Source organism: Ixodes scapularis, unplaced genomic scaffold, assembly GCF_016920785.2.
Source record: "Ixodes scapularis isolate PalLabHiFi unplaced genomic scaffold, ASM1692078v2 PGA_scaffold8__174_contigs__length_109621045, whole genome shotgun sequence".
NCBI lineage: Eukaryota > Metazoa > Arthropoda > Arachnida > Ixodida > Ixodidae > Ixodes > Ixodes scapularis.
Window position 1 is genome coordinate 81,971,350 of NW_024609883.1, and position 13,596 is coordinate 81,984,945.

The 13,596-nt window shown below is 45.6% G+C and overlaps 1 protein-coding gene across 1 annotated transcript in view; it reads left to right on the forward strand.

Moving 5' to 3' along the window:
* The window catches only part of LOC115314152 (probable ATP-dependent RNA helicase DHX34), a 38,924-nt gene that overhangs the window by 4,217 nt on the left and 21,111 nt on the right, over positions 1–13,596 (forward strand). Inside the window, exons 3-7 of the mRNA XM_040220703.3 lie at positions 842–1,611; positions 2,370–2,651; positions 3,740–3,944; positions 4,467–4,681; positions 5,663–5,857. Coding sequence (XP_040076637.1) covers positions 842–1,611; positions 2,370–2,651; positions 3,740–3,944; positions 4,467–4,681; positions 5,663–5,857 — 1,667 coding nt within the window. The remainder of the gene's footprint in view (positions 1–841; positions 1,612–2,369; positions 2,652–3,739; positions 3,945–4,466; positions 4,682–5,662; positions 5,858–13,596) is intronic.

Consider the following 13,596-nt stretch of genomic DNA (forward strand, 5'->3'; position numbering starts at 1 on the left):
TGCCTATAACTTTTAAAATAAAGCGAAATTTGAGAAAAGAAAAGTTGGATTAAGTTACTACGTTCAGTACGCTCAGGTTCAGTGCAAATTAAGAACCAGTCAAAAAGTCATTGCAGGGCCCCTTTAAGCAATGAGAAGAAATAGAAATAGGAAACTGGGTGAAATATTAATAGTATTATCAAAGGCCATAAATATAACTAATAATGTGTCACTTTTGCAAAACCACCAGGAAACATGAGAAAAAGAACACGAGAGTATTAACAATAGCTGAGCACTGCTCAGCTATTGTCTTTTCAGCTTAACTCGTTTTGCCAACTCATTATTGCAACGCCGACAAAGATAGAGAACTAATGCGAGGCACAAAGTGGTGAACATGTTTTAACAACAGGAATCAACAACAAAAGGGCTGCTGCCTTCACTCTTGGAAAAACACATGCCAAACAGGTAGAAAAGAATTTTGTTATTTGAGCAGGGAAAAAGCAAAAAACGTTATTCGGACAAAAAAAAAAAAAAATGTACAAGCTGCAAGCGAGCAGAAACCTTCCTCATTTGCCAATGGAGTAGTTTCACCAAAAACAAAAAGTACAACATCGGCGGCCCGGACAGTGTGGAGCCGCAGTTTTCAAAGTCGAAGGGCGCAGCACTTCAGATTCGTCGGCGCTAGCGGTGCCATCGCTCTCGCTAGCACCGTCGCTGTCAGCCACCAAACAACACCCCCCCCCCCCCCCCCCCCTCGCCATCTCCGTGAAAAAAAAGAAAAAAAATTCTGGCTATGTTATTGCAAGAGTTATTTTGCTAGGTCCACTGAGATGCCACTGTTTGTTATATCTTTATCCTGCAGAAAACCCATCTGACTACCTGGAAACATCTCTGGGACTACCACAGACCTACGACCCGATCCACAAGGTCAACTTCTCTGTCTTCCCCGGTGAACCCAAGGCCCTGATGCTTGACGCCGGCGTTATGGTTGACACAGACGACAGCGCTAACTCGCTGTCCGAAGCAGATGTCGCAGAGGCTCGCACAGTTTTCCACCTCTTCCTGGACTTCCTCCAGCGCCAAAAATTCGCCAAACTCAAAAAGCTGCGTGATTTCCAAAGGAACCTCCCGATCGCTCAACAGAAAGAAGCCATCATCGAAGCGGTCCAGAAACATCAGGTGGTCCTGATCGCTGGGGACACCGGTTGCGGCAAGTCGACGCAGATACCGCAATACCTCCTTAATGCAGGCTTCGAGGGGATTGTCTGCACCCAGCCGCGCAGGATCGCGGCCATCGCACTCTGCAAGCGCGTCGCGTTTGAGACCCTCAATGAGTATGGCACGCACATCGGGTACCAGATCCGGTTCGAGCGGCACCGCAGCAAGCACACGAGGATGATCTTTATGACAGAGGGGCTCCTGCTGAGGCAGATCAGCAGCGACGCAATGCTGAAGGACTACAGCGTGATCATCCTTGACGAAATCCACGAGCGGCACCTGACATGCGACTTCCTTCTGGGCGTCGTCAAGTGCCTACTTCAGCACCGGGAGGACCTCAAGGTCATCCTCATGTCAGCCACGATCAACATCCAGCTGTTTGCGCAGTACTTCAACAACTGCCCCGTTGTTCAGGTAAGGTACCTCGCTGAGAGTCATTTCGCTGGCCGGTCACGAAGAAAGCTCAAATCTTCTATGGCAGCTGGTTAAGGATTACCAAGAAACTAACCATCATCTATTGTAAAAGGGCTGCTTCTTTGCGCTCAGAACCTTGGTTTGGCCACCTCTCGGGGAATCTTGTGACTAACCCTTGTTGTAGTAGTAACTTTGTGTGCATTGTCGTATGTATAGTAGAGGGTATTCTCGAGTGCATTATTTCCTCTGTATTTTACCTTGTTCTTGAGTGCATGCCAGCAGCAAGCTTCCATTGTTGCTCCTGTCCGTTGTTTGTAACATGGTACATCCAGTAATATAATTGTTGTGGATGCCTCCTGGAAACATGCCAAGCACATCTTTGAGCAGAATGCCGAGGGCAACTTTACATCACACTCGGTTGTTTTTGTTTTTCCTTATATGCTTCAAGTCATCCATATTCTGACCTTCATAGCTCAAAGCCAGTGCATCAGTCTGATGTCGTCATATTACATACCTCCGTTTGCGGAAGGACTTTGAATTTGCTAGTGCATTTACCTTGCTTCTTGGTACCACCTGGCAATAATACAAAGGTTTATTGTCTCTTAGTGAGACCTCACATCCCTCATGAGGAGCACACACTCACATTTTAGTATTGGCCCTGGGTAAGACTCATTAGAAGTTTGGTAAGGAGGTATTATTACATGCTTATATTGTAGCAGTAATTTGTCATAAAACGGGTGTCCTGTACCTACATGCAGGTGCCAGGACGCCTGTTCCCCATCCAAGTTCAGTACTGCCCAGTCCCCGTCGAAGAGAAGCGTTCCCGCACTGGCCGCCTCAACCCGGCTCCCTATGTCCGTCTGCTCAGCCTGGTGGACAACAAGTACCCCAGTTCAGAGAGGGGGGACCTGCTGGTCTTCCTCAGCGGCATGAGCGAGATCTCGGCCGTTCAGGAGGCGGCTGAACAGTATGCGAGTCAGAACGGCCACTGGATCATACTTCCACTCCACAGCACTCTGTCGCTGGCCGAACAGGACAAGGTACGGCCAGAGCCACTAGATACGTTGTTTCCAATAGAATTTTAAGGTGGCCATGAAACTGTTCTTTTCCATTGCTAAATGCTGCTTCAAGTTAATTTTCGACATTCAGAACCTACAAAGTGTGCGTTAGGTTTTCTTTCCGTTCACTAGCAGTCCAGAAACAATGTGAGAAAATGTACGGCATTTGCTCCTTTAATTTGCTGCCAGAGCGTGAGGCCAGATGTCCTGGTGCCAGTTATATCCATCCGACGTTCGTCACCGTCACATGCTAGGGTTTGCCGAGTATGTAATGGCACGTGTTGTGTTCCAGGCATTGTTAGGGTTCTGTTGTGTTCATAACCACACCGATTGGAAACAAGCCCCAACCTGGATGTCCATTGAATCATTGACCGCCACCAAACCAAACCCAAATTGGGTGCTCGCACAGTGCTCGTGTTCAATCCGCAACCCACGTTCAGCTATAGCCACCCAGGTTATACCTAGCAGCATGACAACATTGTGATCCCCACGACTGCGTTGACAAGTTATGTAAAGGGAAATACTGAAGTTAAGTTTTCTTGCTCTCTTCAGAATTACACCACAACAAAAGAGGCCTCCGTCTAAGTGGTACAGTGTGTGGGTAGACAAGCAGTAGGCTTGTGTAAAGTGTTTGACAACCCAATTCAATGTTGTTTCATGACCTCTTTAAAGGGAAACTAGTGCTGGGAAACATCTTTCCACATGTTTTAAAGGCATAGCATTATTGGGGCCATTGCTTGCAGTTTTCGTGACACCATGATTTGACGTCACAGGATATCATGACATCGCATGACGCCGTGATGTCGTGTGACAATGAAATCACATGAACTGATGTCATGCCATGTGACATCATAAGACACTGATGTACCATGTTACACTGATGTCACGTGGCACTGTGACATTGGGTTGTGTCACATGGCGTCATGTGACATGTGACATGGAGTACCTATAGATGCTATACATTCCGAGTGTCTTTGGGATACACCAGGGGCGACCAGCCTTTTTACCTTGTGCATGTTCAGGCATCTGGGGAAACATCTCTCCACATGTTTCTCTCTACGCATGTTCAGGTGTTTGACTATGCCCCCGAAAAGGTGCGCAAGTGCATCCTCTCCACAAACATTGCGGAGACCTCGGTGACCATCGACGGCGTGCGCTTTGTCATCGACTCGGGCAAGGTGAAGGAGATGAGCTACGACTCGGCCAGCCACATGCAGAAGCTCAAGGAGTTCCCCATCAGCAGGGCCAGCGCTGAGCAGCGCAAGGGACGGGCTGGTAGGTTGGCGCAGATATGGGAAGGATACCCCAGGGAAGGCTTTCATTCTTCCTTAAGCAGCAAGCACGTACTGGAAACAGCTTCTGCAGATCTTGAGGCTCACTTACATGTGCATCTCTATTCTGGCATGACAGAAAGTGAGCGCTGCATGAATGCTTCTGTTGACTCGGGGATGAATTAGCACCGCATTCTGTGTGTAAGCAAAGAAAGGGGGGTTCACACGCATTGCAGCGCTGAAGCAATGCTGATATACGAATGCAAAGTCGGCACTCTTTCTGTGGTGCTAAATTAACGCACCGACGCATCTATGAACAGGCTAAAGCGTTGCAACAGACCTAGGTTTTTTGCCAAATTTAGCAAAAATTAGCGGGAAAATTTTACCCTCATGACGTCATAATGGGAAACATCCCATAATGCAATGCAAAGTTATGCCTACGCCGTTCAGCCCGGAAGCGAGCGCCTAAGAGCTGCACTCTAAAAAAAAACTATGATGTTTCCTTAGCATGTGGTGCTGTTTGCAGGCAGGACAGGTCCTGGCGTCTGCTTCCGCCTCTACTCGGAGCTGGAATATGAGGCGCTGTCTGCCTACTCCACCCCCGAGATCCAGAGGGTGCCCCTCAACTCCCTTCTGCTCCAGCTGGTGGCACTGGGCCTACCCAACGTGCGCCAGTTCCCATTTCTGGAGCCTCCGCCGAGCGAGAGCATTGAGGAAGCTGTCCAAGTGCTCAAGGAACAGGTGAACCCTGTGTAGACAGTTGGACTCCAGCTGGCATGCCTCAACGTGAATACGCTAGGAGTGGTTAGAATGTTGAAAGTTGTCATTTTTTTTAAGTTACGGCAACTATTGTCTCATTTGTAAGGATATAAGTTTGTAGCTTCGCTACCTTTCGGCACAAATAACTCTAATAACCTTGTTATACTTTCGCTACACGGGCACCCTTAATCGCAGTTAAGTCATGGCCTTCACTTATGCACGCACAGCTTTGATGGGCGCTCAAGACGTGCAAGAGCATGTGCACCCGTAGCTTTGATTGTATAGCCACAGAACATTGTTTAAAAGTATAATGTGGTAATTGTGGCTTAGCATGACTGCAGCTAAGTGTGCCCGTGTAACGAGTGTGTATAACATGGGCACCCTTAAACTCAGTTAAATGTGACTGAGGTCAGGCTTAACTGTGGTTAATGGTGCCCGTGTAACTGGGACACAGTTAGTTTGTTGGACACCCTTAACCGCAATTAAGTTTTCACACTTAACTGTGCTTAAGGGTGCCTGTGTAACTAGGGTACTATAACTCACTCACTTCTAAAATGTGAAATTGAAGCTGATTTGAACGGCCATTGCACTGGCGTGCATCAGTGGCTATATTCCATCTACGTACACCATATGCACCAGCCACACTCGGTGGCTATTGCCGTGTTTTATTTACGAATGCAGCTTATCATGATTTAAAATGCACACTGGAGGTATGCTGCCCTGCACTTTTTTGCACCGTACTACACTTGTCTGCATCAGTGCAGGCCGGTGCAAGTGGTATATCGAGCGAGCCCAGCGTCATCACTAGTGCACGAGTCATGTTAAAGACCCCGGGTTCAAGTACTGCCGCACTGGTCATGCTGACCCTCCATATTATTGAGACAAGTCGTCATGTTTCAAGGTGGATCACTTCTTGTTGCGTAGGCGTTTACGGACTAGCTCAGTCTTGACCTTTGACCCCAGGGTGCCCTGACAGCGGACGAGGAGCTCACCCCGACAGGGCGCATCCTGTCCCAGCTCCCTGTGGACGTGACCATTGGCAAGGTCCTGATCCTGGGCTGCGTCTTCCGCCTGGTTGACCCTGTGCTCTCCCTCGCTGCCGCACTGAGCATACAATCCCCTTTCACCCAGCGGTCATTCAGGGACCTCGATGCCTCGGTGAGCGGCGTTTCTACATGATGATGTGCTCTGACTTTTTTACAGCGAGCGGAGCTGTTAAGGGCTGGGTTCCCTAGGATCGTGTCCGGTATCAAACGTCTGTCGACACAAACCTACCTATACAGCTACCGCCATCTATAAGCGACGGCGGTAAACACACAACCAGTCTGCTTGCCACCGTCGCTTGTAGATGGCAGCAACCTTTCTAGCTATCGTAGAAGAATGAATAGTTGGGCGCGTTGGTGGGAATTCATCATAGGAAACAGCACGAAAAACAGATGACGACAAAGAAGAAGCACACGTAACAAGCGCAGTGCTTGTCATGTGTGTTTCTTCATCCTCGTCTGTTTTGCATGCTGTTTCCTACGCTCTTATCAGTTTCGGTTTGGACTTAGGATGGGTCGGCCGCGCGCCCTTTCGGGGAAAAAAAACTGGGTGCGGAAGGAGCGGTGAAGTACGCAGCAACACGAATGGGGCCGCAATCGCCGCAAAGCCGCTGTCGCCTTGACTTACACTGCGTCGAGCGCTTCAGATTTTCTTGCCAAAGAAGAGCACATAGCTCGCCTGGAAAGCCTCCTCCGTGAACAGAACCAGCGATGTAAACAGCGCTGGTGGGCCAATGCCACGGACGACGATCGTGCCACGGAGGCCAAGCGCAAGCGCGAGGCCCGGCGATGACTGCACTCCACGCCGGCTAAACAGTTCCCGGGCACGACAGCGAGGTTCTGGAGGGAGTTTATGGATTACCCGTTTGGCATCACGTGCGCCACGTGCGCTTCATGGGACTCTGGTTCTCCAGAGACGTATCCACAATCGGCGGCATGTCGGACGAGAAGAAACGGGTACGTGCGCATTGCGGCAGTGTATCGAGTACAGCTTCGCTGGTCCTCCTTCTTCTTGAGAGTGGGAAGGCTGAACGTTTTTTTAATGGAGAATGTGTTATGGGTACTTCTGCGCAGTAACGGTCTAATCATCCCATCTGCACCCGCATGCTTTGTATCCGCACCCAAACCACATCTTTCATGTTCCTAAACAATTGTGTGCGCCTCTGAATGGCGTCCGCCATGTTCTTAAATTATTGTGTCCGCATCCGCATACTTTGTATCTTTACCCGAACCGCATATGCAATGTTCTTAAATGATTGTATCTGTATTCGATCTGCATCCGCATACTTTGTATCTGCATCCGAGCAGCATCTGAAATGCTCTTAAATTATTGTATCTGCATACTTTGTATCCGTGTCCGAACCGCATCCACCATGTTCTTTAAATAATTGTATCCGAATCCAGTCCGCATCCGCACACTTCGTATGTGCCTCCGAACCGCATCTGCCATGTGGTTAAATGATTGTGTCTGCATCCGAATACTTTGTATCCTCATCTGAACCACATATGCAATGTTCTTAAATTATTGTATTTGCATCCAAACAGCATCTGCCATACTCTGAAGGCCCGTTCACACTCTTGCGACCTCTTAAACCTAGGTTCCTTAAAACTTCTTAAACCAGAGAACACACTGGCGCCATCTATTGGGAAGCAGTGTAAACTCGACGGTCCGGCATATTTTTTTTTTATTTCTCGCGCATTATCCTTTCTTTTTTGGCTCGAAAAACTTTTGTCAATGTTATAAACGAGCCTTTCTATGGTTATTACGCACATTTGACCTCGGAAATCCCGCAAAACCTTCGCTCTTGTGAAATGCAGTTCCAGGGTCACCGCATAGATGGCGCCACAATACCAGTGTGTTCCCTCATTCTAAAAATATTTAAGAAGATTTAAGAGATCCTCGTCTCTCTCAGTCGTACTCGGTCGTAATCGGTCGCAAGAGTGTGAACGGGCCTTGAAACTATTGCATCTGCATCCGATTCGCATCTGCATATTACTTTGTATTCGCATCCGCAATGTTCTTGAATTAGTCTGTTTGCATCCAATCCACATCCGCATACTTTGTATCTGCATCTGAACTGCATCCGCCAACTTCGAAATCGCATATGACCCACAATTTGTGCAATTATGTTATATCATATTATCAAGCATGAATGAAAAAAAAAAAAAAAAAAAGCCTCTAGATGGTACCTTATATGTAAGGTTCAGTGTTTTTGGATAAGTCCAAAAAACTTCGATAAACACTTGCCGGTAAAATTTTTGTCAATTTGGACTCATACAATAAACTTTGAATTTTAAGGCCCTCCTCCCCCCCAAGAAAAAAAAGAAGACAATATTATACAATTAAGTTTGATCAGTACAGAGGGTCAATGGTCCTGAGAAAATGCCTGCACAGTTATCTTTCAAATATGAACCATTGTCAAAAGGGGCTCTTGCCGCTTATCTCGTCAAGGTTCATTCAGGACAGCAGGTCATTCCACTTTTGGGTCATAACAGAAGTCACTGTTTTGGTTTCCAGTCTGAGCCATACTATCTGTGATTCTTAGTGGGAGGAGATATTGTGTTTTTATTACAGTTAAAGCTATGAAACCAAAGAGATTGCATAAGATGAGGAAGAGGCGAGAGCGTGGGGGGGGCCGTTGAAGCTTCTCTATTACATCCTTCACCACTCCACCTCGTGCGGCCACAGAGTAGGTTCATGGAATAGGATGGGATCAATACGAGCTTCCCAGCAACTACCTCCAGAAGTTTGTTGATTTTGAGGTATCATTGTTTACAACACTTGTGTAGGATGTTTGTCGTGGGACGAATTAGTATTGCCAATGGCAATGGCACCAATGCCAAATCCAGCTGAAGAAGTATTGCTTAATAAAAGCATGTTTTTTTTTTTTTATCTCGCACACATTTACACCTGGATATTATTACTTTTTTAATTGTTTTATAAAAACACTTCAAAATTAGACTTTGAATTTTGGAGAATTGGGAATGAAACAAAAATAAACTCTGATAAACTCCGAATTTTCACCAAAAAAAACTAAAATAAACTTCAAAAATCACCCTCGGAATTTAACAAAAGATAAACTCCGAAAACATGGTACCGTAATTATAAGCCGTTTTCTTTTCTTTGTACACAGAACTTCTGGAGTCAGAATACGGTGAAAGTTATTTTATCATACTCTGTTTTAGTGTATTTATGTTATGAGCAATAGTCCTTCCAGAGACACTTTATGTCGCTAAAAAGATTACTGCAAAACAAGGCACGGTGTAATTTTGACGGTCGTGACGTACTCTGTCACCGGAACCGGAAGTTCTCTTGGCAGGAGGAGAATGGGAACATTAGCAGCAAGCTGGCGGTGTGCCGGTAGGTTTTACCACAGGATTTTACTGCGCTGATGGCGCCAATGCCATTGGCATATTTTTTTAATCGACGCCTTTCATCAGTGCGATAGCCATGGACACATCGCAGCTGAGTGAATTTTAAATAGATATATTTCGCTACGGCGACAGCATGGGACTGGTCCCATACGCCGGTACGCTTATTGGAAAGTGCTGCGAGTCTTCTGACGAAGACTCCAGTTCCTCGTCAGAATTGGACGACAAGGAATGGCGACTCCAATGTACGGAATGTTCCGAGCGTACACGGATAACCTTAAACATGGAGCTTCAGTTCTCCCGCCTCCAGCGCAAGCTTCCCACCTTCTGTGACGCTGTGGCGTCTGATACACCTTGAATGCATGTACGCAGCGGAAGCATGGTGGAAGGTCGGGTGTCCGATAGATGTACCCTGCCGTTCTCATTTTGTCAGTGACAATAGCAGTTTTCGGTTTGTTCATTCCCGTGATGGAAGAGCGTCGCACGAGTGCTCTGTCAGCGTTTGACTGAAACTTCTATTCTCGCCGGTTGAGCACCAATGCCAGTTTAACGCTGACGCAGCACCCTTGTCTGACCTATACCACGTGCTGACCTTCTGTAGGTGACACGGAAAATCCCGCACTATGCCCTTGTTATACCTAGTTCAGAGGTTCTAAAAATTTTTTGTCTCGAGAAATGGTTGTCTCCTTTTACTGATAGCCGAGAAACTCTTTCCAGTCTTGGCACTGGTGCAGTAAAGCAGTTGAGGAGCCCGCACACCTTTTTAACGAAATTGTAGACGATCACGCAAAGCGTGCTGCGAATGACCAGCGGTAGCTGCTGCGTCGTGGAAAGGCACGTCGAAGGAGATTTGCTCTCAACCAGTGTGTTGTACAATGTTTACTATGGGTTCTTTGCTTTCGGTGGAGTTGATAAAGGAGATGCGTGCGAGATGTGTGCTTTGGTGGAACGATTGTGCGAGTTGTTGCACGACCTATGCACCAATTCAGATTCGTTGCTAAATTTATCGAAAAAATTGGTGTCACGACCTATGCACCAATTCAGATTCCTTGCTAAATTTATCGAAAAAATTGGTGTCACGACCTATGCATCAATTCAGTTGCCTCACTAAATTTAGCGGAAACATTCATGCCACAACCTATGCAACAATTCAGGTCCTCGCTAAATTCAGTGGAAAAATTGGTGTCACGACCTATGCACCAATTCAGATTCTTGGCTAAATTTATCGAAAAAATTGGTGTCATGACCTATACATCAATTCAGTTGCCTCACTAAATTTAGCGGAAAAATTGATGCCACAACCTATGCAACAATTCAGGTCCTCGCTAAATTCAGTGCAAAAATTGGTGCCACGACCTATGCACCAATTCAGATTCCTTGCTAAATTTGTAAAAAAAATTGGTGTCACGACCTATGCATCAATTCAGTTGCCTCACTAAATTTAGCGGAAAAATTGATGCCACAACCTATGCAACAATTCAGGTCCTCGCTAAATTCAGTGGGAAAATTGGTGTCACGACCTATGCACCAATTCAGATTCCTCGCTAAATTTATAAAAAAAATTGGTGTTACGACCTATGCATCGATTCAGTTGCCTCACTAAATTTAGCGGAAAAATTGGTGCCACAACCTATGCAACAATTCAGGTCCTCGCTAAATTCAGTGAAAAAATTGGTGTCACAACCTATGCACCAATTCAGATTCCTCACTAAATTTATCGAAAAAATTGGTGTCACGACCTATGCATCAGTTCAGTTGCCTCACTAAATTTAGTGGAAAAATTGATGCCACAACCTATGCAACAATTCAGGTCCTCGCTAAATTCAGTGGAAAAATTGGTGTGACGACCTATGCACCAATTCAGATTCCTCGCTAAATTTATCGAAAAAATTGGTGTCACCGCCTATGCATCAATTCAGTTGCCTCACTACATTTAGCGGAAAAATTGATGCCACAATCTATGCAACAATTCAGTTGCCTCACTAAATTTAGTGGAAAAATTGATGCCACAACCTATGCAACAATTCAGGTCCTCGCTAAATTCAGTGGAAAAATTGGTGTCACGACCTATGCATTAATTCAGATTCCTCGCTAAATTTAGCGGAAAAATTGATGCCACAACCTATGCAACAATTCAGGTCCTCGCTAAATTCAGTGGAAAAATTGGTGTCACGACCTATGCATTAATTCAGATTCCTCGCTAAATTTATCGAAAAAATTGGTGTCACGACCTATGCATCAATTCAGTTGCCTCACTAAAGCGGAAAAATTGATGCCAGAACCTATGCAACAATTCAGGTCCTCGCTAAATTCAGTGGAAAAATTGGTGTCACGACCTATGCACCAATTCAGATTCCTCGCTAAATTTAGCGAAAAAATTGGTGTCACGACCTATGCATCACTTCAGTTGCCTCACTAAATTTAGCAGAAAAACTGATGCCACAACCTATGCAACAATTCAGGTCCTCACTAAATTCAGTGGAAAAATTGGTGTCACGACCTATGAACCAATTCAGATTCCTCGCTAAATTTATCTAAAAAATTGGTGTCATGACCTGTGCATCAATTCGGTTGCCTCATTAAATTTAGCAGAAAAATTGATGCCACAACCTATGCAACAATTCAGGTCCTCGCTAAATTCAGAGGGAAAATTGGTGTCACGGCCTATGCACCAATTCAGATTCCTCGCTAAATTTATCGAAAAAATTGGTGTCACGACCTATGCATCAATTCAGTTGCCTCACTAAATTTAGCGGAAAAATTGATGCCAAAACCTATGCAACAATTCAGGTCCTCGCTAAATTCAGTGGAAAAATTGGTGTCACGACCTATGCACCAATTCAGATTCCTCACTAAATTTTTCGAAAAAATTGGTGTCACGACCTATACATCACTTCAGTTGCCTCACTAAATTTAGCGGAAAAGCTGATGCCACAACCTATGCAACAATTCAGGTCCTCACTAAATTCAGTGGAAAAATTGGTGTCACGACCTATGCACCAATTCAGATTCCTCGCTAAATTTATCGAAAAAATTGGTGTCATGACCTATGCATCAATTTGGTTGCCTCACTAATTTTTCAGAAAAATTGATGCCACAACCTATGCAACAATTCAGGTCCTCGCTAAATTCAGTGGGAAAATGGTGTCACGACCTATGCACCAATTCAGATTCTTGGCTAAATTTATCGAAAAAATTGGTGTCACGACCTATGCATCAATTCAGTTGCCTCACTAAATTTAGCGGAAAAATTGATGCCACAACCTATGCAACAATTCAGGTCCTCGCTATATTCAGTGCAAAAATTGGTGTCACGACCCATGCACCAATTCAGATTCTTCGCTAAATTTATCGAAAAAATTGGTGTCACGACCTGTGCATCAATTCAGTTGCCTCACTAAATTTAGCGGAAAAATTGATGCCACAACCTATGCAACAATTCAGGTCCTCGCTAAATTTAGCGGAAAAATTGGTGTCACGACCTATGCACCAATTCAGGTTTCCCGCTAAATATAGCAGAAAAATTGATGTCGCTTCCTATGAGCTTATTCAGATTTCCTGCTAAAGTCAACAGGGTACCTAAATTGGTGCCAATTAAGGTTCTCTGCTGAAAAATAAAATAAATGTGCTCCAGTTCTTGCTCGTCAAGACCGAGCAACTGCCAGTGAATGCAACGATAAATGCTATCGCAGTCATACATATTTATTCCTATGGGTCCTACAAAAATATTTTATTATTTTTTATTCACAAACATTGCCCAGAGTACTCTTGTGGGCTCCCCGAGCCTTCAAATTTCCTCGGCCATCTCTGACCTCGGGGAAATGTTCTTCTGGTATAAGTGCTATTTTGGCGAATTTGAGCCACTCACTGATGCGTAGACGCTCCCTATAGTTCGTTTCACCTTATGGGCGAGCAAAGCCAACGCTACAAGCGCGAGCATGCTGCTTGTAACAGCGCCTGTAGTGCACGAGAGCACTTGCTAAGCCGGCACGCTCAGAGCATTGGGCTCACACTTCTAGCTTTGACTTCGCTCGCACATAACGTGAAACGAAGTGTAGAATGAACATTTATGTATGAACATTTATGTCTGAAGGCCTCTGCACTATCGTATTCTGTCAGTGCTGAGGCTGGGAGGGGTTTCTCAGCTGCCATCCGAGGCAGATATGGGTTCCCCGATGTCGGCAAGTTTCAGAGCCCTCAAGAGATGTGGAGGTAACCCCGGTCATAACTATAGGCTTCCGTGTTTTGGGGTTTTATTTATGTGAAATGTTCTTTGGCTAGGTGTTTCGCATTTTATAAAGCCCAGACAAAAGTTGGGATAAAAGTGTGGTTGTGAGGCTCGACACTGATTGGTTGTCGGACAAGAAAGAAGGAGCGAGGGGCTTGACGCTGATTGGTAAACGGGGAGGTCATGTGACCAGCGAGGTAGGCGAAGAGGGGCTCGGCCACCTGTGGACACTGAGGGAAAGGAGCTCGAGAGTA